The 27,828-nt window shown below is 44.6% G+C and overlaps 1 protein-coding gene across 1 annotated transcript in view; it reads right to left on the reverse strand.

The window, feature by feature from the left end:
- DPYD (dihydropyrimidine dehydrogenase) overlaps window positions 1-27,828 on the reverse strand; it is a 587,465-nt gene that overhangs the window by 221,615 nt on the left and 338,022 nt on the right. The window contains exon 14 of the mRNA XM_036272711.1: window positions 8,241-8,405. Coding sequence (XP_036128604.1) covers window positions 8,241-8,405 — 165 coding nt within the window. The remainder of the gene's footprint in view (window positions 1-8,240; window positions 8,406-27,828) is intronic.

The raw sequence follows: 27,828 nt of genomic DNA on the forward strand, positions 1-27,828 counted from the left end.
AGACGCCTAGAGAGGCCAGGCCCAGGGCACAGCCCCAGAACACCCGCGCCACAGTCTGCAGGCGTGAAGACGTCCATGCAGACAATTACACGTGTGACTGACAGACTGTGACCACCCTTCCCCCCAGCGGTCCTCTCATCAAAATGCTCGTTTCTGTTCTGTGTCTGTGAAAACTGCCCATGTGCGAGCCGGTCTTGTTGAGAACGTAGAAAAATCGAAGCCGAGGGGTTAGAGAGGGAAAAAGAAAGGAAGAGTGCAGAGTAGAGCAGGCTTAGGAGTCTTTGCCAGAGTCTACATGAAACAGGGCCTTAGAAATGAGCCCCCAGAACTAATTGTTTCTTGATGTTTCCAAAGGGTTACTCATTGAGCCTTCCGCGGGCCTCTGCCGCGGGACGGAGGCCTGCTCACCCTCCGGAGGTCTCCGCTCTGCGGTCCGCCCCAGCTGGCGGACTCAGTGACAGGCTGCAAGACGCGGTTGCTGCAGGCTGACCAGGTCTCCGCCTGGCCTTCGTGGGGTGCGCACACTTCGCCCACTCCAAACACATCCATTCAACTTACTTGAAAATCGTCCTGGTTTCTCCATGGTGACTTCCTCCCCGCCACCATTTCTCAGGGGAAGAAAGCAGTCATGAGTCTCTCTCCCAAAAAGAGCTAATGGCTTTCTGGAATTGAGTTCATTTGGGTTAATTTGTATTCTCAGATCCCTGATAGGCTTTTCAAAATCTGATTTTGCAGTTTATCTGACTCGTTCTGGTGGTTCGTGTGGGAGTGGCAATCTCTCCTGGCTTTTTCTACACCCTCACTTGAAGTCCTGCCTGCATACCAAGGTCACAGTCTAACCACGTGGCATCTCTCCTGGCCGTCTCAGTTTGAATCTGGAAGGTCTTGGAACATGTTCAGCAGACATGAGGAAAACTCTGAGTCGTAAGACACGACCCAAAAGCCTGGAGTTGAGTAGTAGGTGTGAAAGTTCATGACGTGTGAATTACCCAGGTGGAATTACAGTCTGGGTAACAACACTATTACTGCTGTAGTGTTACATGTCACTACTGCAGTTGATCTCAGCACTGTTTCTAATAATTCATTACAAAACATTTGCACACATAGCTTTTTGAGTCTTCAAATGTGTTCATTTCCTATATTAAGACATCTCCCCCCAACCTTGTAACCCTAGAGCCATAACTAAATTTACAGTTTAAACTCAATCAAGCATGAAACAGTCACTGGTCATTTAAATATCGGGGGTTTTAGAGGATGTGTTGATAAAAAAATAAAATAAAAAATTCAAAATGCACAAAGTTAAATGAAATTATTTGTTATGGAAAAATTAGTCAATCAAGTTACTTTCCTAAAATTTGCATGAATAAAATCTTACCAAAAAATGTCCTTTTGTTTGATCAGTATATAGATCAGAAACTCCCCCCAAATCGCATATTAACAAAATTAACTCATTCTTTATTAATACTCTAGGCATTTTAACAACATGAAAAGTGAAATATTCACCTGAAAAATGACTTTAATGGTAAGTTATTTCTTTGCTTCGTGTACACAATGGATAATTAGTTCAGGAAAAAAAATTTCAAAGGGTGAAAAAAAATAGCCAACTGTGAAACTCACAAATACCCCCCTTGGATTAGGCACGATGCTACTGAGGCCAGTCCCAGGGAAGCATACATTCTCCCTGTCCCATTTACAGCCCAGTCTCGATTAGCTGGGAGCTCATTTTCCAGTTTGTGAATTATCTAGGCCTTGAATTCTCGCCCCTCTGGCTGACTACCTTTCCCATGTCTCTGCTCATTAGTACCTCCACCAGAAGGGGGAGAAAATCCAGGCAAAGATAAACAGTGAACCGTACGTGGGCATTCCTAAGTCCTCGGAAGCCTAATGTAACCTTTTTCTTGTGTGAATGTGTATATGCTATACGTTCTGCTGCTAATTAGAAATTCTACCCCTTCCAGTCTGAGAAATCTCCTTGGGAAGTTATCTCCCTTCATCTAGAGGTCATATTCTAGCAGGAAATGGGAGTGACAGCAATGCCTTCTTTGCAGGGTTACTGTAAGACAGCTCACAGGAATGTAAGTCGGCTTCCTGCAAATGGCCATACAAAATGAATGAGTTAGTATATTTTGGATTCATAAAACCTTTTGTCAATTTTTGCTTCCCATAGACTCAGGGCTTGCCTTGGGAGAAGGCTCGTTGCCAAATGACATGTGTTTTTCTTTTTCTTCCTTTCTTTATTTGTGTCTTTTCTTTTCTTTCTTAGTGGCTATGAAATGTAGTCTTGCTAGAAAAGTAGAAGAGACTCATAAAAATATTGCTGCATCTTTACTGATGAATTTCATTAATCAATTCCTCCCTATCTGCTATTGAAATGGATCATCATAAGTTGCTTGTATTAATACATATTCTTACCTAAATGGCCCTCATTCTAGTGTAACTTTGGTTCTTAAAATGAAAACATAATCCCAGAGTACAATTCTAAGTAAATTAGTAGGTTCACTGTATACATGTTTGTTGTATCAAAGTTTACCTCATTTATGATATTTTGTTGTTAATCCTCATCTGAGGCTATTTTTCTATTTATTTTTAGCTAGAGTGGAAGGGAGGGAGGTGGGGAGAGAAACAGAAAGAGAAACATCAATGTGAGAGAGACACATTGATTGGTTGCCTCCAACACAACCCTTACCGGGGCTGGGGATAGAATCTGCAACCCAGGTATGTGCCCTGAACTGGAAATCAAACCTATGACTCTTTGGTCCACAGGCTGATGCTCTAACCACTGAGTCAAACCGGCCAGGGCTCATTTTTGATATTTTAAGAATGTCTATTTGCCTGGTGATTCAGTTCTAGCACCCTCCAAGACCATTCTTTTGGACGGTTTACAGGTAATTACACCATATTGGTGAGTCGCAAATACAGCCTTAAATTCTACTTAAACAGAATCAATTATCCGAACATAAATAATGGTTAAAAAGGGAAAACAATTATTAGAGTATAAAAATACAAACGTTTTAAACAGTATTGTTCAGTGTTTATTTTTTTAAAAAACTATCATAAAAACTAAAGAGAATAATGTCAGGTAAATATCTTAGAAGACCTAACAGGAAAATGTGAAATTAGTTCCTTGCGAAAAATAGATCTTTGGCATATTACTTGTACGGTGAGATGTAAAAGAATAAAATGCCCTAGTATCATAAAAGGAAGCTGATGGGGGAAGGTTGTCATTATCAGCAAGCCAAAAAAAAAAAAAGTAAAATAGGACAGGCAGTTTGTAACAAAGTTAATGCAATACATATAATTGTAGTATATTATGTTAAATAACTGCCTTCATATTACCTTCTACTTTTAAGCCTCTGACAAAATAGTGGTGCTTATTTCCAAGATTATTTTCAAATGAACAAATTAAAGGGGTCTTTCAGGACAAAAAAGATTTATTTTAGGGATGGGGGATTGGGGGAGTAAGAGGTTTTACCCTAGCCCGTCTCTCTCTTGGTTTCCCTAATACTTTGAGAGAAGAATGCATGAGAGTTGTGTTCTCCACCAGAACAGAACACCAACTGACCGATCACTGAAGTGATATTAAGTAGATGATGCCGCTGAACACATCTTGTTGGTGTTGGGATGTAAACTTCGTTTTCATTTATGACATGGCCAGGCTATGTAGCAAACACATAAAATTCATGAACAGTTTCCACTGCATCTCTACTGAGCTGGTTCACAACAAAGAGTCTCAATTCCACGCGTCCTCGTCCTCCCCAGGGTCTCTCTCCACAGGTACAGTATTGCCACACTCCTAAACCGAGAAGACGACGTTGTTACCCCAAAGACAGCAGGACACATTACAAAGTGAAGGGCAGTCTGAGAACAAGCCTGCCATAGGCGGTTCATGCCCGGATAGTGTGACTGTTACTCTGTATTCACTTACACCCTGGGTAAAATGTGTGTCCTGGAGCTGCCCTCCCCCCACACCGGAACTCTTGCAAACTATGTGCAGACCTGCTGCTGAGAAGGACAGTGACCCTGGCAGGTGGAAGACAAAGGAGAGGGTCTGTGCTGTGGCCCCAGGAAGGTTTCAGGCCCCACCACAGGGAGCAGAAGCCAGAAGTCTCCCTGAATTGAGGGGGCAATCTCTGCTCCACAGATACATACACCCTGTAACTCCTGGCACACCCAGGAAGCTCCCGGTAAAGAGTGCTGACATTTATAAATGTTTAATAATCAACGTCAGCGGTCATGACTGATGCTGGTTGTCTGCAGTCAAATCAATGCATAAACGTTATAAAAGCACACACAAACATACATATCTATACACAGACAGACCTGTATCGATGCCAGGATCTCCGCAATGGCAGAGCGGGATAGGGCCCCCCATGCTCTTCCGAGCTCCCCGGAGGGTTTTAACATGCAGCCACAACTGAGAGGAACTGGACACAGGTTCTCATCTGGGGCCCATGGAACCCCTGACAGACTACTGCACATTCACAGACATGCATGGGAAAACATTGGACCTTTATTTTCACTCACCCCCCACTGAAACTTAGCATTTCCCCAGCCATGCGTGCAGCCAACTGCAGCAGCACTCACAGAGAAGCCTGCTACTGACATCGCAGGTGTCGCTCAGAGCCGCCACCACTGACAGGGCGGTGGTCCTTCACCTGCCCCAGCCTCGGCTTCAGCGCCTCATGCAAGAGTATGTGCGTGGTACTGTGCCAGTTTTAAAATAGTTGCGAATTTTAGTTTAATATAATCGGAATCCTTTGCAACCTTATGAATTTGATTTTTTGCATTCAAAAGCATTTTTCAGACAAAGGCTCATAGGCTTCCCCAGGTGCTCCAGGTGTCCGCGGCCCATGGGAGAGAACTGCGTGCAGAGGCCACTGGGCAGGACAGCGCTGTCTGAGGCCCTGATGAGACACAACCTCACGTGAGCAGGGCTGACCTCTCGGTAATGAGCTGAGGAAGCGGATCAGCAAACATGAGGAGCACCGTCACAGAGATACATTTCCATATCCATTGTCCCTCCTTTATTAGTTTCTCTAACGAAGCCACCACGCACTATCTTCACAGCTGATGCCCGGCCGGTCCCCAGTCCCATGCCCAGCCCGCAGTAGCTGCTACGCAGGATAGGACTTGTCAGTCTCTGCTGGCTAATTCCGGGCATTTGGGCAACATGGAGCATGTATTGTCCTTCAGGAGGTAACATTTTCTTTCCAAGCCTAAAGTGCATGATTTCTAAGGCTTCTGCAGTGAGAATAAAAGGATCCACTTAAAGCTGATTTTGTAAGCCCTAATTATACAGTACATTTCATAATAAGCATTGCAAAACTGCAGCCTGGGAACAAAAACTCTCTTAGTTAGTAATAAATTGTCACTGCAGTGATCAATGTGCCAAACTTAATTCACAGATAAATAAAAAGCAACCTTGAAAGCTGAGCAGAAGTCTGTACCAGTGTCGGCTTTGGTACAACTCTGGAAGTTGAGGAACAAGCCCTTCGATGTATTTCAGGGAGCTCGATGCCTCTGTACCCGAGGCGTCCCAGCTGTGCCCTGGCACCTCTCTCTGCAGACAGAGGCACTGGCCACCGACAGCAGCCAGGCTCTGTGCCCCAGCGCAGTGTCTTCTGAAGAGGAGCCGTGCGAGGCTGCCGCACAGGGCGCGGGCACGAACCCTGTCGTGACAGGTGGCCGGCAGCGGAGACGGTCTGGAAAACTCCAGGGCGAGTGACAGTGAACATGAGAAGGGAGGGGTCGCCATCTCTCGTTCCCTCACTGGGGTTGTCATCAGTGATGCCAAAGTGGTGGGGGCAGTCTGCTCTCGGGGGGCTGGGTCCCGGTGGACACCCGTTCCTGCCAGGGGTTCAGATGGGAATGCCGCTGTAACTGTACTTAAAATGTCACCCTTTATGCAGAGTAATACTGTTAAAAATTAGTTCTGCGAACACATGAAGAGAATAATGAGTGTAATCTAAGCGGTGAAAGAATTGGAAACAAGAAAAGCTTTGTTTTTCTGAAGAAAAAGCACCGTAGGAGAAGACTGTTTCTAGGGAGATGGGAAAGAACATGCAAATGTCTCTCCTTCCAACCCGACCGCAGACACACCCAGCGAGGGCCGTCTTGGCCCCGTCTCGGCCCCGTCTCGGCCCCGTCTCGGCCCCGTCTCGGCCCCGTCTCGGCCCCGTCTCGGCCCCGTCTCGGCCCCGTCTCCCCCGTCTGGGCCCCGTCTCGGCCCTGTCTGCCCCGCACTTCTCGGGCCTGGACTCCTGCCTGCTGGGAGGGGCGCCCTGGCCCGCTCCAGACAAGCCTCCCCAAGAGCTGTTTTCAGGAATACGGATTTTTTCTCTCCAGATACACTGGTTCATCTACACACTCCCGAAGCAATATTTGCAAAATTGTATTTTGTACCATTATGTTACATTAAAAGTGAGAGGGAACTAGCAAGGGCCAGAAACACCGCTGTGGTGTGGGCGGATGCTGGAGAGGACAGCTCTCGGACGGGGGCGCTGGCGCACGCTGGCCCGACGCACGCTGACGCACGCTGACGCACGCTGACGCACGCTGACGCACGCTGACGCACGCTGACGCACGCTGACGCACGCTGACGCACGCTGCCACTGCGCAGCTGCGGGCCTCGCGCGCGCCCTCTGCGCACCTGGTTTCCTCATCTGTGAGACGGGGACGTGACCCTGCCTGTCTTATAAGGTTGTCAAAAGATCAAATGAGTGTTAAAATGTATAAAGCTTTTATGACCATACCTATTACACAGTGAATACTATATAAATGTTCACATTATCATTATCACTATTATTTTATTGCATGTTCAGGACCTAGCATTGCACTTAACACTGTAGACTGAGCTTAAAAACACATTCTTTTCATGCCTTTTTGTCCTTGTCATTCTGAGTACAGCTTTCCAAAAGATGTGTGTTCTCTAAAATTCAAATATCTCAACAGGGTGGTTCTTAGACTTGATTGTATAATGGAAAACAACAACAACACAGAGAATTGCAAGATCAAGCCCAGAAAATGAAAAGCACCTAATAAGCAGAAACTATAGATTTCAGATGGCTCTAGGTCTCTTCACATCTGAAAGGCTGAACCGGAGAAGATAAATTATGTTCTATATTATTATATTTTGTTTCGAGGTAAGAGAACTCCAAAACATCTGGAGCTTCGTAAAAGAAAACAACAGTTGCTAGCTGAGGCAACAGTGTGATGTCTATAGGCCCTTGTAAGATTTTTTTGATCAGTTTTTGGGCAAACATCCACAAATTTCATTATATACATACATACATATACATATGTGTATACATATACATATATATTATATTATAATATATCATTAGAATACTTGAAGTGTTCTTATTCATCTCTGATGAATCAATGTAAAAAAATATTTTCTACAAAATATACACACACATTGATCTAAACTTCAATTCACCACCAGCTCATTCAGAAAGAAGGAAGGGAGGGTGAAGGAGGGGAAGAGGGAGATATAGAGAGAGATGTATGTGTACATTTGTGTCCATGTAGTGGGAGAGGTGGGAGGAGGGGGAGGGAGAGAGAGAGAAGGAGAGAAAGAGAGGATGAATGAATGAATGACATTAATGACAGCTCAAACCAATTATTGAAGAGAAAATACTGTCTATAGGTTCAAAAACCTACAAGCAACATAGAAAAGCCCACAAGGACATGAAATATTATACATAAGCTGGATTTTACGGTAATATTTGTCACGGTACTTTAGAAGAAAAAAGGGTTTTATAAAAGACCATTGGCTCATTTAGTATGAAGGGTGTTAAAATTATTTGGCAAATTATTTCTCACTGAAAACAAAGAAATAAACTATATGAGCAGCTACTCTGCTTCTGCCTTGGGTTTCTATTTAAAATGATTTATAGTCTGCAATTTCTTGGTAAGGTCATCACCTTCATAAATACTAGCCACGTATAGTAAAAAGTGACTCAATAAAGTGAGCAGTTCATTTCTCTCCCCTGTTTATGTAGATACGTCTTCCATCTGCATGGCCCCCATTTATAACAAAGCCTTCCCGTGTGCGAATTTTTATGAGTTCTTCGGCTTTTCTTTCTTTTTTATCTTTCTATGCATCAGCAAAGCCACTGGCAGATTCTTTAATAAAATATATTATACACATTAATATTTATAAGCCTATGAATTGATGTTTAAATAAACATTCACCAACTTATGCCAATTCTTTTGTTTTAGACGTTGGATCCACTCACATTGTCTGGGAAGTCAGCCTTGAGCTCAGTGATACTTTGACACCAGTATGCCGCTGTTTTCTCGCTGATGAGCTCGATGTTCAGGAAGGAGCTTTGTCCAGGGCCGTACATGGGGCCAGAGGTGGTTCCCCGGATGATTCTGGGTGAGACATTTGTCACGATGTCCTGATAAAAGAATGAAGATACTGAGTCTCCATTTGACAAAGAAAACCTATGATCTTTATGCTCATTTCCACATGACAATGTTACCAAGTCCCTCTTCACGTTATTACAGAAGAATTTTAAAGTGCATTTTAAATTGCAGTGAAGCATTAAATAGTTCCAAATGAAAGAGTAAAGTATTTGTTAGCTTTATTTAAATGACATTCTGTGATTATAAGGTTAGCATAGTGAAAAAAATAAGTGTGTAAATTCATGTATGCTGGTTTTGGGCATATACATTTTAATTTGTTTACAATTAATTAATAAATAAAAACATGCCCAGTAAAATGTAAGACTATCATTTCAGTCTATTTCATGTATTTCCAATGAAATTTTAATTTTAATTAATAAGAGTAATTATAAAGAAAAATTTTTTTTTTCTAAAAGTTAATTGTAAGGTATATCAGCCAAAAAGTACCTATTAGTACTACTGGCTCATCAAACTTTAACAAGTGTTTTAACCAACCAACCGGGGCACCCTACTCATAGGATTCTAGCTACGAGCTCACTCTGAGAATTCCCTGTCCCAGGAATGACGCGAGGATATGGATACCTTCCTGGCAACTATAAACAGTAAACTGTCAAACCAACCGGCTTGTTAAGTATAATTAACAACCCACAACAGCTTCCCTAGCTTCTACTAACAAAAAAGAGTAACATTCTTACATTACTAAAAACTAAAAAGAAACAAAGAAGAAAACTGTTACTTCAGCCAACTTCCAATTAAAATTAGTTTTGAGTAAAGGTCATTTAGTTAAGGATTTATCAGAATTAGTCATTTAAGTACCCCTCCTCACCATCTTGTCACTTTTAGTGAGATAACATGAACCCCCATTAGTATATAGCAATTAAGGTCAATTTACATATTTTAATTAAGAACCACCCCATATAAAACAATTAGCGTAATAGGCATACTAACTGGATTTCATAACATTTGGACGTTTTTCCAACTAGATAGACAGGAAACCTTAATTAGCATTAATTAGTACTGATCTGCACACGTTTGATAAGGCATACCCTTGCCACAAAAGATTATTTATTCCCGAATCTGCCAAACGCTGTGGTTGCCGAGGATAAAAGGACTTTTCTTCACATTGCATGTTAATTTCTGGTGATTTACATTCACTTTTACATTCGAATTAGTATATTATGAAATAAATGGTATAAATGTTACAATAAGCCTCCTTAAATATGTACATTTTTAGTTATAGGAATCCTGCCAGTTAATGTTTTACTAATTAAGCCATTTCACGTCTATTGTAATTGTGGGCAACATCACCAGCCTCACTTTGATTTGCTATTATGAAAACTTGTTACAGGATCTTAATGGGGAAAATGACGAGAAGCCTCACTCCAGGAAGCTGAAGCCTGGTGGGGCCGACTCTGTTGTGGCAAAGGCTTCAACAGGAGCTCGGCGCCCCTGTGCTGGGAGGCTGTCAGCCTGAGGTTCTCCTGTGCTGCCACAGTCTGAGACCTGTCCAGAAATGGTCACATCCCAATGAAGCAGGTTTTCTTTCGTGTCTGTGTTCAAAGGCCACACTTTCAAGCCACAAGGTGCTCCTTTCCTGCTCTGGCCCCTACTGCAGAGGCTCGTCGCCACAACAGATACTGTGTCTGCACAGGAGACCTTCCTGATGGCTGGCCCTCAACTGCTGGGCTCATCTGATCTCGCGGATCCGAACAAAATGCCCCCATTCAGATACAAACCAACTTTTCGTCTTTTGTAGTTAGTTCAGGGGCTGTGAATTCCTATCTTGGCCCATGGCCACCTGGGAGACTTCTTAGAGTTTGCCTCTCAGGCCATTAAGCAACCCCAGCTGCCCCTTGTGTCTGTGCCCGAGGCTGAGTCCACATCTTCACAGTGTGTGTAGGAAAAGTGTTAGTCGTCATAACGTAGAAAAGACACAGAACAGAGTAACTGCACGCAGACGAAGACAGAACTGGATGGGCCAAGGATTCTATGCCGTGTGCTGCCTTGCAGTCATCCTAATAACAGTCAGGCCACAGTAGCCAGAGGGTCAATAAGCTAACACTTTCACTGGAGGACAGTCAAGAAAATGCTTCTTTCTTAAAACGCACCCCCTCACTGCCGTGATACCTCACAATTGAACATTCTACCAGCAGAGAGTCCTCCTCTGTGTACTGTGAGCCAAGCTCATCGTTAGCGCTGGGGCTGTTTTACTGCTCTGTAATCTGGTGTGTGCCGTAGATGCATCATGGGAGGATGATCGATGAGCCCCTTGAGCAGGATGGGGACCGAAGGGAAGGTGTGTCTACTCTGACAGTGGGCGTTTGCTCCTCTACGCCGATTCTCATAGGTCGTGCTTCCCTAAACAGATCGGTTTTCTCTTTTTTCAATCTCAAGTAAAGAAAGAAAGATCCTTAATAACTGCCCAAATTACAGATGCTCACAGTGTAGAACTTATCAACTACTCATGAGTCAGCTGTTACTGTCATGGCAGTTTAAAAACTCAGCATATTTCAAATTCAACAGCAGAGCCTGGATGCATGATTGGCCAGCGATCAACCAGTCAGAGGTGTTTCAGTCTAGGTTCCTTTCCCAGATTCAGGTATATTTGCTACTACTTAGTCAAAGACCCTCCCCACTGACTGAGACCTTTTAGAATTTGTAAATTAAGCGAAAGATGAACAGAAACTTGGATACAACCAATTATCCTTGGTTATATGATTAGAGTTTGAGCTCCCATAATTGGGCAATAACTTACTAAAGCTTTTGACCTGGGAATACTAGAATTTGGATATAATTTTATAAGATAATAATTTGCTTTAATATTTAATAGCTAGGTCATATTAGCATTGCTTAAGGGAGTTAATATAAAAACAAACATATTGAAGAATAGTTAGACTAGATACGAGTTCATTTTCTACAACAAAGAAGATAAATTACCATCTAATCTTCAGTGCATGAACGATATTCGGATTTTTAAAAACTGATATTTATAGGTAAGGAAGCGTGAGGTGCTTTCTCTGTGTTGTGTGACAATTGTCACTACCATTTAAAATTGACTGCCAGTGACCTCTTAAGGTGTGAAGTAACGGCCGTGATTTTTCAGCATTAGTAAGGAGACTTACTAATGGTAAACAGACTGATTATATTTGTTTAAGTTCATTTACTTGACCTCTCTTATCCTAAAAAAACCCACACAACTATAGTGTTTCCATGGTTACTACAGATTAAGATAGTCATAGTGGTTTCAATAAATAGAAAAAGGACACTTTGTAGAGCTGTCTTGCTAGGAGAATACGAAAATAAATGGGGTACAAAAAAGTGGGATGCAAATAAAACCCAAAATTTGCAGAGTGAACCACAGTTACTAGACCAGAACAGATGAATTTTTGAGATACGTTATTGACTAAAAGAGCAACCCGTGGAAACGTATACAGACTATGACACGTAGAACCAGCAAAGCCGCACAACACGGGATCCACTGCGACGTGCTCATGTGAGGAAGTACGGCTGAGAGAACAGTTCAACAGGATTTAGGCGAGGGGTTACCTACTGGAATAGGAAGACGCTGGGAGAGAAGCTGGGGTGGCTTTCTAAAAGTATTAGTGACGTATAATTGTGAAGACTGTTCCTGAAAGGCAGACACACCCAACAGATGAGAAACCGTTCCCTGAGATGTGCAATGGTGAACACTGCTAGAAGCTATCAAGACAGTTCAGTGGGCTTACCTGAAAACCTGTAAGTCAAATCTTAGGGATACTTGTTTCTTTTTTAATTTGATTCTTCTGTGAACTGGTTGTGTTTTTTGTTTGTTTGTTTGTTTTACAAACAAATCTTTTAACTATTTAGCTTTACAAGCTAGAGTTTCAGAAAAGAAATGTACTGCAGAATAAATTGTCTTCTAAAATGTATCACTTCCACAGAAGTGGAGTTTAACTATACATTATTCCCTAGGAGAGGAGGATCACACTGCAAATGGATCCACCACCACCCCGTTGATGGACCTGTTCCCATCACTACCAACCTGGCCGTCACCCTGGGAACAGCAAACAGTAGATAGAATAAAGTCTAACAGTGGTCCAGTTTCTAGTGAGATTCCACTGTTCTATCTGAACTCTCCAACATTTTATTTTACTCATAAACTAAGTATATTTATATTTGATTATTCTAAAAAATAAACGTTATAATGGTCAGAGTAATCTCTTTGGTTGTTTTGGAGGGTGACATGGGTAGGATGAGAAGTTTTTCTTAATACATCAATTTTTTCCATCCTCGTGTCTCATATAAGGACAGCACTCCAAAACCTGGGGTAGTGACACAGGTCCCATTTGTCATCAGGAGCTCTAACCCTGTCTATCTACATGGGAAACACCGTACATGAGAACAATGTTATCCCAGAAAGACAAGACGAGACGTCAGTGAAACCGTGGCTTTGAAATGGCAGAAACAACAACAACTTAGGTCTTCACAGCATGAGGCTTCCCGAGTCCCATCTAACTGGATTTCACACTAGACCAGGGCTTCAGGGAGCCAGGGATCAGCTGCCCCCTGCTGCCCAGCTCTCGTCGGCATGGAGATAAGACGAGAATTCGGGGCTATTTGTTAGCTATGAATGATGATAATAATAATAATAATAGTAATGGCATCACTTAACATTTGACGTATGCGATAATAATTAGGACTCATTTTAGTTGCAAGGAAAATCAACAAGTTAAATTCTGAAAAGAGGGTGTGAGATATTTAAGGAAAAATAGTATTTCACAGACTGCAAGGGAGGAAGCACCGTGAGGGATGTTTCTCTGCCTCTTCTCCCTGCTTCTTGTGCTTCTGTTTCATTCTTCTGTCTTTCCAAAGAGGGATTCCTTCATCTCAGTTCATGTAAAGGAACACAGACACCTGGCAGGTCCCGAGACACATGTCACAGGTAATCGTGTAATCTCCAGACCCCAGGTTAACCCTGTGCAGAGACTGACAGCTGAACTTGGTTGGAGGTTCACTGGTCTAATGAATGCCCACTAGCAGGGTGAAGTTAATTAGGGTTCATGCAAGTGTCCCTGCAGACAATGGAGTGACTGGAGCTGAGCATGTATTCTTAAAGGGTCCTACTGCCCCAGGACTGATCTAAGCAGGTACCACTTAGAAAGCCCAGAAAAAAATATCACGTGGACAATGATGAAGTGTGACTAACTAGAAAAATGCTGTGAAACAGACAAAATCATGACCATTTAGTGAAATGAAACTTTCCATAGTCCTGTACCCACCATGACGACCCATTTCCTATTGCGGCGTCCCTCAACCTTGCAAGAGTGAAGTTCTAGAAACTCCTGGAAACGCCCCAGGTTCCAGCCACAGGGAATTCTGCACCCACCACGTGCGGGTGCTCGACCTCGGGCAGGGAACACCTGGTTCTCCTCCCTCAGCCCTGGGGGCCGAAGCGGCCGAAGGAAGCCGGGCCAGGGCTGGGGGGGGGGGGGGGAGACAAGTGAGAACAGCACCGCTGTTCTAGGTGCCCCGGGAAACAGCTCACAGCCTCTTTAGGCTTTGACCAGGAAAAGGGGCGTGGAAGGGAAGGCGCTGGATGCCTGCTGCCTGTTCCCAGTGCTCACACCGGCCCAGATGCCCCACCTCCTGGAGAGAGTCAAGCACCCCAAGGGTTTGGAGCCTCATAAGAACGGAGGTTACTGTTTCAACTGTACTGAGGCCTGGCCGGTGGCACTCTGGGTCCCGGGGCCAGATGGGCTTTAGCTGTGCTCATGCCGTTCTCGGAGCTCTTGATGTGCCAGCAGGACCCGGTCCTATTCACTTCGCGCCTGGAGGTCCCACGGGTCGTGCTGCGGCACTGTATTGCAGAGAAGAGGGAGGGTATTGAGTAAAACAATATGGCACACACCTGACCGGTGGTGTTTGATAAATAAGTATTTATTCATTCGTCAATGCACGGACTTCACAGTCGCGGTGGATGCTGGGAGCGTGGGAACGTGGGAGCCAGCACTGCGTGGACAGTCTCCACGGCTGCTCTGAGGCCCCCACCTGCTCCGGCAGCGCGGAGCAGTCACCGCACCCGCCTCCTGCTCTGCTCAGGGCACGAACACCATAGCTGGTAGCAGCTGCGCTTTCCCGAGATACGTTTGCAAGGAAACAGATGAAGAGCTTTTCCAGGGCTGATATCAGATGGATTAGAATGTGATTAATCAACGAACAGACTGATTAAATTATTGGGTTCACTGTTCAGATAAGAGGTTGAAGATACACTCTGCCAAACTGTAATTAACTCAGCAATGTCTGCTGGCCTGCTTGGAAGACGCTCATGCGATACACTTTGAAGAAATCTTTCAAGGCCCAGAACAGCAGCTGTGAAGTTGTAAGCATGAGTCAGTTCTAATAATTATTAATCATCCTCAAGTATTTGAGCAGAATTTTCCTTGAAAATAATAAATATTTTTTAAGACTTTATATAAAACTTGTATAAATCCTCTGGTTTTATTCTAGACACCACTGTAAATGCAGTGGCAATTAGTTAAGGAAGGGAGAGCGTCTAAAAGAATCGCGCCAGAGCCAGCACACCCAGAGGACAGCTCCAGACCACATCAAACACCACCACCAACCACCTCCACAAGTGACACATTCATGGAGTGGACTCAGTGGGTGCCAGAGCCCTGCTGAAGTAAGTCTTGCTCTGTGTGGTGGGCCCTGCACAGCTGATCCTCCAAGGTAGTCAGAGGCCAGCGGTCAGTGGGCACAGCCAGTCCTTGCAGCTTATCAGCCTGAGTAAATTCCCCCCATTGATGTGCCAACAGCAATCAAGACTCAGTTATAACAGAAGGGTGTACAGTCCACATGAGGGGTGCACCTCAAGGGCCCAGCTGGGGTGACCAGGGAGGCTGTGCCACTGGACCCTACAGGACATCTACTACAATAGGCCACCCTACAAAGCCTAGGAGACACAGCAACTCTACCTAACACATAGAAATAATCACAGGGAAGCAGCCAAAATGAGGAGACAAAGAAACATGTCCCAAATGAAAGAAAAGAACAAAACTCCAAGCAAAGGACTAAACAAAATGGAGATAAGCAATCAACCTGATGCAGAGTTCAAAATACTGGTTATAAGGTTGCTCAAGGAACTTGGTGAGACCTTCAAGGAACTTAGTGAGAACATCAACAACATAAAAAAGGACCAGTCAGAAATGAAGGAAGCACTAACTGAAATAAAGAATAAATCACAGAGAATCAATAGTAGGTAGGTAAATTCAAGAAGCAAACCATCAATCTGGAATATAAGGAAGCAAAAACACCCAATCAGAACAGCAAAAAGAAAAAAGAATCCAAAAAAATGAGGACAGTGTAAGGAGCCTCTGGGACAACCAAGCGTACCAACATTCACATCATGGTGGCACCAGAAGGAGAAAAAAGAGAGCATGAAATTGAAAACCTATTTGAAACAAATAATGACAGAAAACTTCCCTAACTTGGTCAAGGAAACAGACATACAAGTCCAGGAAGCACAGAGAGTCCCAAATAAGATGAACCCAAAGAGGCCCACACCAAGACACATCATCATCAAAATGCCAAAGATTAAAGACAAAGAGTGAATCTTAAAAGCAGCAAGAGAAAAGCAGTTAGTTACCTACAAAGGAGCTCCCATAAGACTGTCAGTTGATTTCTCAAAGAAACTTTGCAGGCCAGAAAGGAGGGGCAAGAAATATTCAAGGTGATGAAAAGCATGACCTACAACCAAGATTACTCTACCCTGCAAAGCTGTCATTTAGAATCGATGGACATATCCAGAGTTTCCCAGACAAGAAAAAGCTAAAGGAGTTCATCACCACCAAACCAGTATTATATGAAATGTTGAAGGGTCTTCTTGAAGGAGAACAACAATAAAAATATGAACAATAAAATGGCAATAAATACATATCTATCAACAATTGAATCCACAAACAAAATGATCAAGCAGAACAGAAACAGACTCATAGATACAGAGAACTTTAAAAAAATGTTTTTTATTGATGTTTTTAGAGAGCGAGAGAGGATGGAAGAGGGAGAGAGAAACATTGATGAGAGAGAACACTGATTGGCCGCCTCCTGCATGCCCCCCACTGGGGATTTGGCCCACAACCTGGGCATGTGCCCTGACCGGGAATCGAACTGGCAACCTCTTGTTGCATGGGTTGATGCTCAACCACTGAGCCACACCAGCCGGGCCAGAGAACGTTTTGTTGCTTGCCAGATGGGCAGGGGCTGGGAGGATGGATGAAAAAAGATAAAGGAATTAAGAAGTACAAATTGGTTGTTAGACTGATGAATCTCAAAGGAAAGAGAGGAGGGAGGGCAGAATGAGATAAACCAAAGAACTTCTGTGCGTACATGCATAACCAATGGACACTGACAACAGCGTGGGGAAGGCAGGAGGGGGGCAGGACTGGGGAGAAGGGGTCATGGGGGAAAAAGTGGGACATCTGTAATACATTCAACAATAAAGATGAGTTTAAAAAAATTAAAAAAAACAAAGAATCAACCAGGACTCTTCCATTTTTGCAATATGGTCAAGAAGATGTCAAGAAAACACCTTACAACACAGCACATCTACGAATGCTGGGCAGGAAGGTGGCCAAACAGGCGCAGAGGGTGCAGCTATGCTGGTGTCAGAAAATTCCTCTGAGATCAGAAATGACAACAAAGCAGACGTCCCCCAAACCCGCCCCAGGGTGAGGTGTGCCCTCCAGGTTTCTCCAGTGCCCGGTGGCAGAAAGCCTGAGTTCTAATGGCTTAAAAATATCAGAGAGGGGAGCTGGGCCTTGGCGGAGAGGAGAGCCGGGACTCCAGTGTGGCGGCAGGTAGATGAGCAATTCCCACATGAAAGTGGGACCCACAAAAAGCGATGCTCGATGTGAGCTAGAAAACAACTGCAGGGCAATGGGAAGGGGGTTCTTTTCAGCCTCTGTACTGGATTTTTTTTTTTTTTTCCTCACCCAAGGACATTTTTCCATTTTTTGTTCAGGTAGAGTGGGAGGGAGAGAGAGGAACAGAGAGAGAGAGAGAGAAACATCGACGTGAAAGGGACACATCGAGTGGCTGCCACCCGCACAACCGACCAGGGCCAGGGACAAAGTGCAATCGAGGTACGTGCCCTTAGCGGGAACCGAACCCGGGTCTCTCAGGACCGCAGGCCGACGCTCTAACTGCTGAGCCAAACCGGCCAGGGCTGGATTTTTTTTTTTTAATGTGTCTCCTAAGAATTCACCCTTGTGTGGGCCCCAAATCACACATCAGAAATTTGGTTTACAAGTGGCTCCCGGTCCTGCTCCACATAACATGAAAGAAACATCAGACTAGAAAGGCGGCTGTCTGAGCTGCTTTTCGGTCCATGCCACAGATTGATGATTTGGGAGCATGGGGAGCGGGATTTCACCATCCCCAAAATATGTCTCTTTGGTATTAGGATTGTTTTCAAGAAGCAAAAGACTTGGAAGAGCTTTCTGCCTCCCCCGTAACTGCCTGATTGTTTAGATGGAGGCCTGGTCCAGGGAGAGTGACCCCAGAGATGACGATGAAGAGCCTGGGCCAGCAGGGCTTAGAGAAAAGTCCTCTGCATCTCACTAACAGAGGGGCCTGCAAACATGTGCCTCCTCCCCCCAGGTCCCAGACCCCTACCCCTCCTACTCCGGAAAGCCACATGAGCTGGTTGCCCTCACATTCTACGGAGTCCTCGTATGCACAAAATCGAATTTGACTTTCTCCTGTTCATCTGTTCCATGACAATTTAAATTCTTTTTTATTAATTAATTTATTTTTGTTATAGATGTTTCTCCTTTTCCCTCCATTAACACCCTCTTCCCGATCCCGCCCAATTTAATTCTTAAACCAGACAGAAGAACCTAGAAAAGTAGTGATTTTTTATTTAGTTATTTTTTACGATCTCAGACTCATTTTCAAATCACTTCATGTAACACACTTACACGCCTTGGCCACCGCAGAACTCTCCCCACCAGTATCCTGCAGACTGAAGTGGAAAGACACAGTGGGAGGGGGAACGAGGTGCTTACTCCTGCCAGCAATCTGTGGAGCGTCAGCTAACGAGAAGTCGTTCATTGGGCAATATACAAAGTCCAACTCCCCTAAATATAAGTTAAGTAGCCATGAGATTTAATAATTGGAATAATAAAGTTTAAAGTCTGTTTTCTCATAATTCTAATATCCCAACTCAATGGCATTTTTTCATGAATTAGGCCATAAAGATGATGATGCTTGTATTATAATTACAAAACCCCATTTAAAAAGTGTATTATGTACTGCAGTCCTCAGCCTTGACAAGCAATTACTTGATATCACATTCAGCTGGATACAGAAAGCAGCCGGCACAGGTTACAATCAGCCTGCAGGCCATCAGCACTCGGAGCTGCTCTGAGCCCCCCTGGGCCCGCCTCTCCTGGGAAGGCCAGCACGCGGCCAAGGACACCCGAAAACCTCCCTGCCTCTGTCCTCTCCAGGTTTTCCGACTTTTGTTTTTCTTTTACTTTCATAAGGGCTAATGGTTCACCTAATAGGTGACTAGTAATGGCTTCATATGTTTTACAAATTAGAATAGAAACAAAATAAAAACCACCAAGCAAACAAAGGAAAGGAGAATTCTAGACTTCAGGGGGTGTTATGCATGATAGGACTCTATTTTCATTATCAGGGCCCTTTTTATGCGTCAGTGCAGAAAGGGGGCATGGCTGTGTCCCAGTAGGACTTCACTTACAAAACCAGGCAGAGGGCCAGGCTGGGCATGTGGGCCTTAGTGCTGACCTCTGCTCTAGCCTGAGATGCCCAGAGACCTGGCCTCTGGCCACATCCTCCTTGCAACAGGAACTCTGGGAGTGTATGCCCATCCAACATATGTAGAGTCCTGCTGAGGTCCACTCTACTGCACCTTGTCCTTGCGTTTGGTCATTAAGGGATCTGTGGTTGATGAGATGCTGCTACGTCAGAGGACGGAGGTAAGTATCTACCCAGAGGAGCCATGGGTCAGCAGGTAAATGACTCAGTGGGTCCCAGAGCCAATAGTTCTCTGAGCTGAGTCCTCACCCAGTCATGTGAAGATGGTGAAACCAAACTCAGCAGAAATTGCTCCCCATTTGCCTGACAGCCATTCCTGTTTTTGTTCTTACTCCCTGAATCCTGAGATTAGCTAGGGGACAATGTGCCCAGTGGCAGACTTGCTTTTCCAAGGTGCCCTGAGCCTCAAGGAGGCCACCTGTCATGGATCTGGTCTGTGAGAGACAACGTGAGAATTTCTGAAAAAGCCTTGTTTCCCTGACAGTTATTGCACCTCCTGCTTGTCTCTGTCCCCTTCTGCCTGAAAAAGACATTTCCCTATAGCAGTATTAAATGCTAGAGAGCAAGAAGCAATGCCTTCGAATTTTTGAAGAGAAATGTTTTCAAGCAGAAATTTCAAATCTTCAGGAACTGTAACAACAGACCTACTACACACCCTTTCTGGAAGCTTTCTGAAGGACTGGTCTTAGGAAAATAAGAGCTTGAACTACGAAAGGAAGAGATGGGATTGAGGAAATGCAGAGAGGAGCATGCAGTAATCTGAAGACTTGGAAGTGTGAGTCTAGCTTGGCACAGGAGAGCTTGGTCTTCAGAAAATAGACTGAAATTTTGGAACTTTGTGCTGAAAATGTACTTAAACATCTGTAAAAAAAAATCAAGTGAAATAGAGAGAAAAATTTAATGATAGTTACATAAAAAGCAAAACTATTTTTGAGAGGTGTAATTACTGTGTGTTACAGGCCATGGAATCCGTTCCGACTCCTGGGGGCCCTATGGATAAGGGGTGTGCGCAGCGTCCCGCCCGCAGGGGCCCGGCTTGGCTCCTGTACCCTCCTGTCTGTGGCTCCTTGTATGCAGTCAACCCATCCCATGCTTGGTCTCCCTCTTTTCCTGCTGCCTCCTATTTGCCCAGCATGATTATCTTTTCCAAAGATCCTGCCTTCTCGTGATGTGCCCAACTAGGAGAGCTTCAGATTTGTCACTTTTGCCTCCAGGGATGTCTCAGACTTAATTTGCTCTAGGAGACACATGTTGGTCTTTCTGATGTCCAGGCATCTGCAGAGCTTGCCTTCAACACTGTTTCAGATGAATCCATTTTTTTCCTATGAGCCACTTTCCAGTCTGTACACAGTAACTGGCGACAGGAAGGTGGGGATGGTCTCAGCTTGGCCTCCGACAATGCACCTCGGCTTTGGTGATCTGTCCTCACTCTTCCCCGGCTGTCCTCCGAGCCTCAGCTGCTCTAGAGTTCTGGCTGCAGCCTGCATTGGAATTGCAGACTGAACCGAGGTGAGCTAAACCTGAGCAGCTTCAGTGTCTTCCTTGTCCATGCTGCAGCTGTTTGCTTCTTCTGTAGTCATGGTTTCAGTCTTCTTGATGCTCAGACTCAGTCCTGCTCTGGCACTTTCTCCTTTCCTGTCAGCAGAAGTCCTTCCAAATCGTGGCTACTTTCTGCCAGTGCACCGGTGTCCTCTAGGGCTCCACTGCAGTCCACAAAACAGACCAACTGTCATCGTGACACACAGACTAACCTTCCCCTGAAATTTCTCGGAGTGTTCCAGTATCCAACAAACGTTTGGAACTGGGCCTCGGGTGCCCCTTCCTTTTCTGAATGCAGCTGGAACTTGCAGCGTCTCGCTCCAGGGGGGTGGAAGCTCGTGTTGCCTCATCTCAAACATCCCTCCCCTTCCACAGAAAACCAGAGCCACGGGCCTAGAGCCATAGTGCTCACAGCATCTCCCTCACTGCAGGCCGGGCGGACCTCGAGTGTTTCCAATCTGCAGGCCATTTTCTTTCCCACACTTGTTGACATATACTTAAAAAAATTTTTTTTCCCTTTACTGATTTTAGAGTAAGAAGGAGAGAGAGATAGAAACATCGATGAGAAAGAACATCCACTGGCCGCCTCCTGCACGCCTGCCACTGGGGATCAGGCCCACACCCTGGGCATGTGCCCTGACCGGGAATCAAACCGGCGACCTCTTGGTGCAGGGTGGACACTCAACTACTGAGCCACACCAGCCTGACGGTTGACATATGTTGGTTAGGATTAGGACAGGTGCAGTCTCCGTGCCCTGAAATACCTGTAGGCATCCCGTCTCCCGGGGCTCCTTTCATCTGCTTTCTGCAATGCCAGGTCTCCTTCCTCAGAGGCACCTGCTCAGAGGAGGAATCTGCGGCTTTTGTCCCTTCTGTGCGGATTCGCAGTCCGTTCCCTCCTTCTCTTGATTTTCTCCTGGTCAGAGTCTGGGCTTCCTTGGGTTGTTCAGCACTGCTAGTGTAGGTTGCAATTCCCCTTTATTTCTAGAAACTTCTCTACAGCCCCCATCGACCTTTCCGTTGCTCTCCTTCATCTTGGGCGGCTGCTGCGATCGCGTCCCTGCGCTGTCACAGACACGACACGTGCCGGCACCGGGCTCCTGCCGCGCTGCCTCCGCCGCCTCGGACGCCGCGTACTGTTCGCTGTCCTGTCCTCGACCGTTCCCTCCTTACAGCTTGACTGCCTTCTTCCAGCCCCCTAATCGTAGTGCAGCTGGAGAACCTACTAGGACTGGTCCAGGGTTCCGGTTCCGGTTCCGGGCAGCTAAGTATGACCGTGCGCATCGGCGTGCTGTTTCCGCTGTGGTGGCGCTTCGATGCTCCTGCTCGGCTTTCCCGTCGGGCGGGAGCGGTCCGGCCAGCACCCCGCCGCTGCTCGCCGTCGGCGGAGATCGCGCCGGGCCTTCCGTCCCTCGGAGCCTGCGGTCGTCCCACGGCGCCCTGGGCGCGCCTGCTCGGGGCCCACACAGGGCGCAGCAGACGGCGGCGTGGACACTGCTGCACCTCCTCCTCTACTCTGCTTTACTTTTCTTTTCATCTGACCTTGAAAACCGAACGATGAGACAGTCCAAAATGAGATATGAAACAGAGGCGAAGGATTGGGCTCCGGGCCGAAGGCACTCAGTTCTGGGCAGACTGAACTGGCCGGACGGCACCGTTGCTAACGACACCGCCAGGAGCAGCGCCGAGGGCCGCCGAGGGCCGCCGAGGGACTCCGAAGGCCGCCGAAGGACTCCGAGGGCCGCCAAGGGACATTGAGGGACTCCGACGGCCGGAGGGCCGCCACGGGCCGCCGAGGGACTCCGAAGGCCGCAGAGGGACTCCGAGGGCCGCCGAGGGCCGCTGAGTGACTCCGAAGGCCGCAGAGGGACTCCGAGGGACTTCGAGGGCCGCCGAGGGCCATTGAGGGACTCTGAGGGCCGCCGAGGGCCGAGGGCCATTGAGGGACTCCGAGGGCCGCCGAGGGCCGTTGAGGGACGTCGAGGGCCGCCGAGGGCCGCCGAGGGCCGTTGAGGGACTCCAAGGGCCGCCGAGGGATCCGAGGGATGTCAAGGGCTGTCGAGGGACGCCAAGGGCTGACGTGCACAAAGGCGAAAGGGAAGGACGCCGGCAGCACGACCAGTCGGAACAGGAGTGCAGGAAGCCTGAGCGGAGGACACCTGGAACGTGTGGAGCAAGAAATGGGACATGTCCACATTGTCGTCACTAAACGGTCTGCAATGGGACACTTCCGCTCAGGCCTGCAGTGTTCCACTCCGGAAGCACAGACTCGCAGGAAACGCGTGGCTACTGCTGAGACAATGAGCACAGCAGTTAGGGCTGCAGTGCAGGCCTACCCTGACAGCATCAGTCCGACTTCCAGAAAACAGCCAACATCGCCGCGGCGCAAATCTACGCTCTAACTAGAGGCAGAAGAAGATAAAATTGAAAGCCTTCATAGAGTAGCCAAGAAGAAACTGATCGCACAAGACAGGCTGATAATTATAGGTGCCTGGAACTCCAGAGCAAGATGTAAAGCAGAATCCAGTGCGTTTGGAAACTGGGCTCATAAATGAAGCAGATCGGCTGGTGGGTTTCTGTGAAGCCAATGACTTGTCCATTGCAAGCACATGCTTCAAACAACCGAACCGACTATGGTACAGGTGGACATCACCAGAGAGCCCCTGTGGAAATCAAGCAGATGGTGGGATTGGAAGCAGGAAGTGGGGAACCTAGGTTCTCACCACAGCTAATAAGTCCATATAAGACAAAGGAAACAATCATTGCATACCACTTGGTCAACAAAAAGCAATATTTACATAGATGTGGTAAGGTAAACCTCAATAATGAGAATTAATTCCTCAGGAAATTAACAGAAAATGTCTAAAAATGTCAATGTAATAATATTATTTGGAACCATGGATTAAAAAAAAAAAACTAAAAAAGCAGTAAGAATTAAAAGTATTTGCTTAGGCCCTGGCTGGTTTGGCTCAGCGGTTAGAGCGTCGGCCTGCGGTCCAGAGAGTCCCAGGTTTGGTTCCCGCTAAGGGCACATACCTTGGTTGTAGTTTGTCCCCGACCCTGGTTGGGTCGTGTGGGTGGCAACCACTCGATGTGTCCTTTCATGTCAATGTTTCTCTCTCTCTCTCCCTCTCACTCTATCTAAACAAAAAATGGAAAAATGTCCTGAGGTGAGGATAAAAAAAAAAAAAAAAGTAGTTGCTTAGAGCTAAAAAAAAAAAAGTGTGAGAAGGTGAGGCAGAGAACAGCTGAATTTTGTCAAAATATTTTTTGTATCATCTGATGTTTAACCTAGTGTAGCATACTACTCTGCTAGAGGCAAACTTTAGTTTTTAAAAAGTTATAAAAACTAGGCTAAAAGAAAATATGATGTAAAAAAGATATGTTAAAGCTTACTATGTACAAAAGTATTGCTCAAAATGTTAGAGGCAAATGATTCGATAAAAAACATAGTCAATATTTATTCATTATTCCTTGATAAATCTGGAGGGGGACAGGAAAATCATCAAAGGGTGTGCACAGTCATTTCATGAGGAGAAAAGTAAGTATGAGTGAAGATGTGGAAAGGTGTTCAGCCTTCCTAGTAGACGGGGAGATGCACACGAAAACCAGGAAACGCCATCGCCCACGTGGTGCTGCTCTGCAGCAAATGTTTGAAAAATGGATACTATCAGAGCTGGCAGTGGGGGAGGGATGATGGTCTTACATGATTGGGTGTGTGATCTGCTGAGACATTTCTTTTTAAAGTAAAGTTCAATGCTTCTTGAAATTGAATAACATGAATACTTTTAAATCAACATTCCCCTTTTAGGACCCTCGAATAGAGACAATAGCACAGGACACCAAATATGAACATTTGATAGTGGCAAAAACTGTAAAAAACCAAATGTCCATCCAGAAATAAATGGTTGGGTGAATTATGCTTTATCCTATCTGTATGACAAGACTCATGCAGCTACTTTTGGTTGTTGTTAATCCTCACCTAAGGATATTCTTCCATTAATTTTTAGATAGAGTGGAAGGGAGGGAAAGAGAAAAACATTGATGTGACAGAGACACATCTAGTGATTGCTTCATTCAAGACTCCAACTGGGGCCAGAGATCAAACCTGCAACCCAGGTACATGCCCTTGACTGGGAATGAGCCTGCAACCATTTGGTCCATGGACCAATGCTCTAACTGCTGAGCCACATCAGCCAGGGCTGGACTCATGCAGCTATTAAAAAATCAGTGAATTACAAACAAGGCACTCGCCTTCATGGAGATTATATTCTACTCAGAGAGACAGGCAATAAACTGGTAAATACGACCACATGTGTTAATATAACTGTTTCATTGAAACCTTAAAAATCTAGGTATAAAGACTGGCTATCTATCAGCAATCTCTAGTTATTTAATACGTGGATATATCTAGTTCTTCCACTGCATAAAGTTTCTCTTCCTTCTTTTAAAGGTGTTATCCACCTGAACACACATTTAGTTACATTGTCCAATAAGGACGAACTTCTGAAATCAATACACACAGCACAGGCATCTGTATTCTTCTTTTTCCTTTTAAGTTTAAGATTGCTACAATTCTGTAAGTATTGACTCACAACAATAGATATATTGAGGGTGAAGAATCTGAGGCAAAGATACTGTTTCCATATGAGTAAGCTAATAGAAAATAATACTTAAAGTCCACAGTTTTTCCCTCCAAGTAAGGGCTGACCCAGATTCAGGCACACATGACTAAAAACTTGGTTTGGATAAAGAAAGGGTACATGCAGGCAGGTTTCATAAGTCATAACAAGGAACTGTTCTATGTTTATACTGGGAATCACATAGGAAATTCAGTTCTTATAATATAAGCAGCAATTGAAGGAAAAGTCTGCATTTATGTGTTCACTGAATCAGACAATAGGCTGGTGATCTGCCTCTACCTTCACCTATTTTTATTATTTACATGAGATTTTAGATATTTCATATAATCTTTCATGCAAAGTCATTCTCCTCCAATCTCCCAACGTATGACTCTGCAATCAATATTTTTATGTTTGCAACTATGTAAATATGGGTCTCTCCACGGCCAGATAGTCGCCTACAATCCCCTTGGTTTTCTTGTACTACTCTCTCCTCCCCCTCCCACCCAGGCTCAATGTTCTTTCTTCATGTACCTGGCTTTTCCTGCATCACAGGCCCATCTCTCCACCTGCCATGGTCACTCAATTGAATGGCTTGTAATCTGAATGCCTACAAGATCAAACCTGTCAGATAACTGAGCAGTTTCATCTGTTCCTTAAGGTCATATTTCACACATTTTCTAAGAAAGGAAAAGCTAAAACTTAAATTAATTTTCTTAAACTGGTATATCCATGCTCTTCTAGCACTTCCTGTGCTGTGTTGAATAACAGTGGTGAGGGGAGACATCCTTGTGTTGTCTTTTATCTTGGAAGAAAATGCTTTCACCCGTTTCACTGCTAATCAGGATGTTGGCTGTGGGTTTGCCATATATGGCCTTTAATTTTTTTGTGTATTTTCCCTCTACACCTGCTTGGTTGAGAATTTTAATCATAAATGGACTTTGAATTTTGTCAAATGCTGTTTTTGTGTGTCTATTGAGATCAGCATAATTTTTATTCTTTATTTTGTTTATGTGGTGTGTATCATGTTGACTGATTTGTGGATGTTGAACCATACTTGAATTCCTGGACTAAATCCCACTTGACACGGTGTGTGATTCTTTTAATGCATTGTTGAATTCAGTTTGCTAATATTTTGTTGAGGATTTTTGCATCAATGTTCATCAGGAATATTGGACTATAATTTTCTTTTGTGTGTGTGTGTGCATGCATGTGCATGGTGTGTCCTTGTCTAGTATTGGTATCAGAGTAACGCTGGCCTTGTAAATGAGTTTTGAAAGTCCTTTCTTCTTATTTTTTGGAAGAATTTAAGAAGGACTGGTTATAATTCTTCTTTGAATATGTGCAGTTCACCAGTGAGCCACCTGGTCCAGAACTTTGTTTGTTGAGAGGTTTTTGGTTACTGATTCAATCTCCTTACTAGTAATTGGTGTGTTCAGATGTTCTATTTTATCATGATACAACCTTGGTAGGTTGTATTTTTCAAGAAAATTATCCAGTTCTTTTAAGTTGTTCAATTTGTGGCTGAATAATTGTTCATAGTAGTCTCTTATGATCTTTTGTACATTTTTGTATCAGTTGTAATATCTCTTTTTATGTATGATTTTTTAACATTTGAATTCTCTCTCTTTTTTTCTTGGTTAGTATAGCTAAAGATATGTCAATGTTGTTTATCTTTTGAAAGAACCACCTCTTAGTTTTATTGATCTTTCCTGATATTTTAGACTCTATTTCATTTTTTCTGCTTTAATTTTTTATATTTAAACCCTAGTACTAATTTTGAGCTTTATTTGTCTTTATTTTTCTAGTTCCTTCAGGTATAAAATTATTTTGATATTTTGGGACTTTTCTTGTGTTTTGAGGCAGACATTTATTGCTATGAACTTCCCTCTTAGAACTGCTTTTGCTGCATCCCATAAAGTTTAGGGTTACATTTCAAATTTCATTCGTCTCATGCTATTTTTTTTTTTAATTTCTCTTCTGATTTTCTTTAACCCATTGATTGTTCAGTAGCATGTTGTTTAATCTCATAAATATTTATTTTGGTGGAAAAAAATAGCAGTGGAGTGAATAGGAAGCTACACAAACTGTCTCCCAGGACCAAACTGAAATTATAACTAAAATAAAGACAAATGATCAGGAAAAACCAACTGAAAAGCAGCTGGAGAGAACCTGTATAACCAGGGACAGAAAGAGGATGCCAAAGCAAGCCTGGTAGGATCTGTGTAGGCATAAGAGGGCAGGTTGGGAGCCCACAGACAGCAGCAGAAGGTTGTAGTAGTTGTGAGCATTTCCCACTGAGAAAGGGGGGTTTTAAAAACCACCACATCAGCTATAGCTACTCAATGTGGGCTCCAGCAGAGGGAGAAAAACTGGACTGGAACTATGTGGAGAGAGTCCAGGGTTCCGGACACAGGAGAGAGCGGGAGGGGTGGAC

Source organism: Molossus molossus, unplaced genomic scaffold (assembly GCF_014108415.1).
Source record: "Molossus molossus isolate mMolMol1 unplaced genomic scaffold, mMolMol1.p scaffold_m16_p_20, whole genome shotgun sequence".
NCBI classification, from domain to species: Eukaryota; Metazoa; Chordata; class Mammalia; order Chiroptera; family Molossidae; genus Molossus; species Molossus molossus.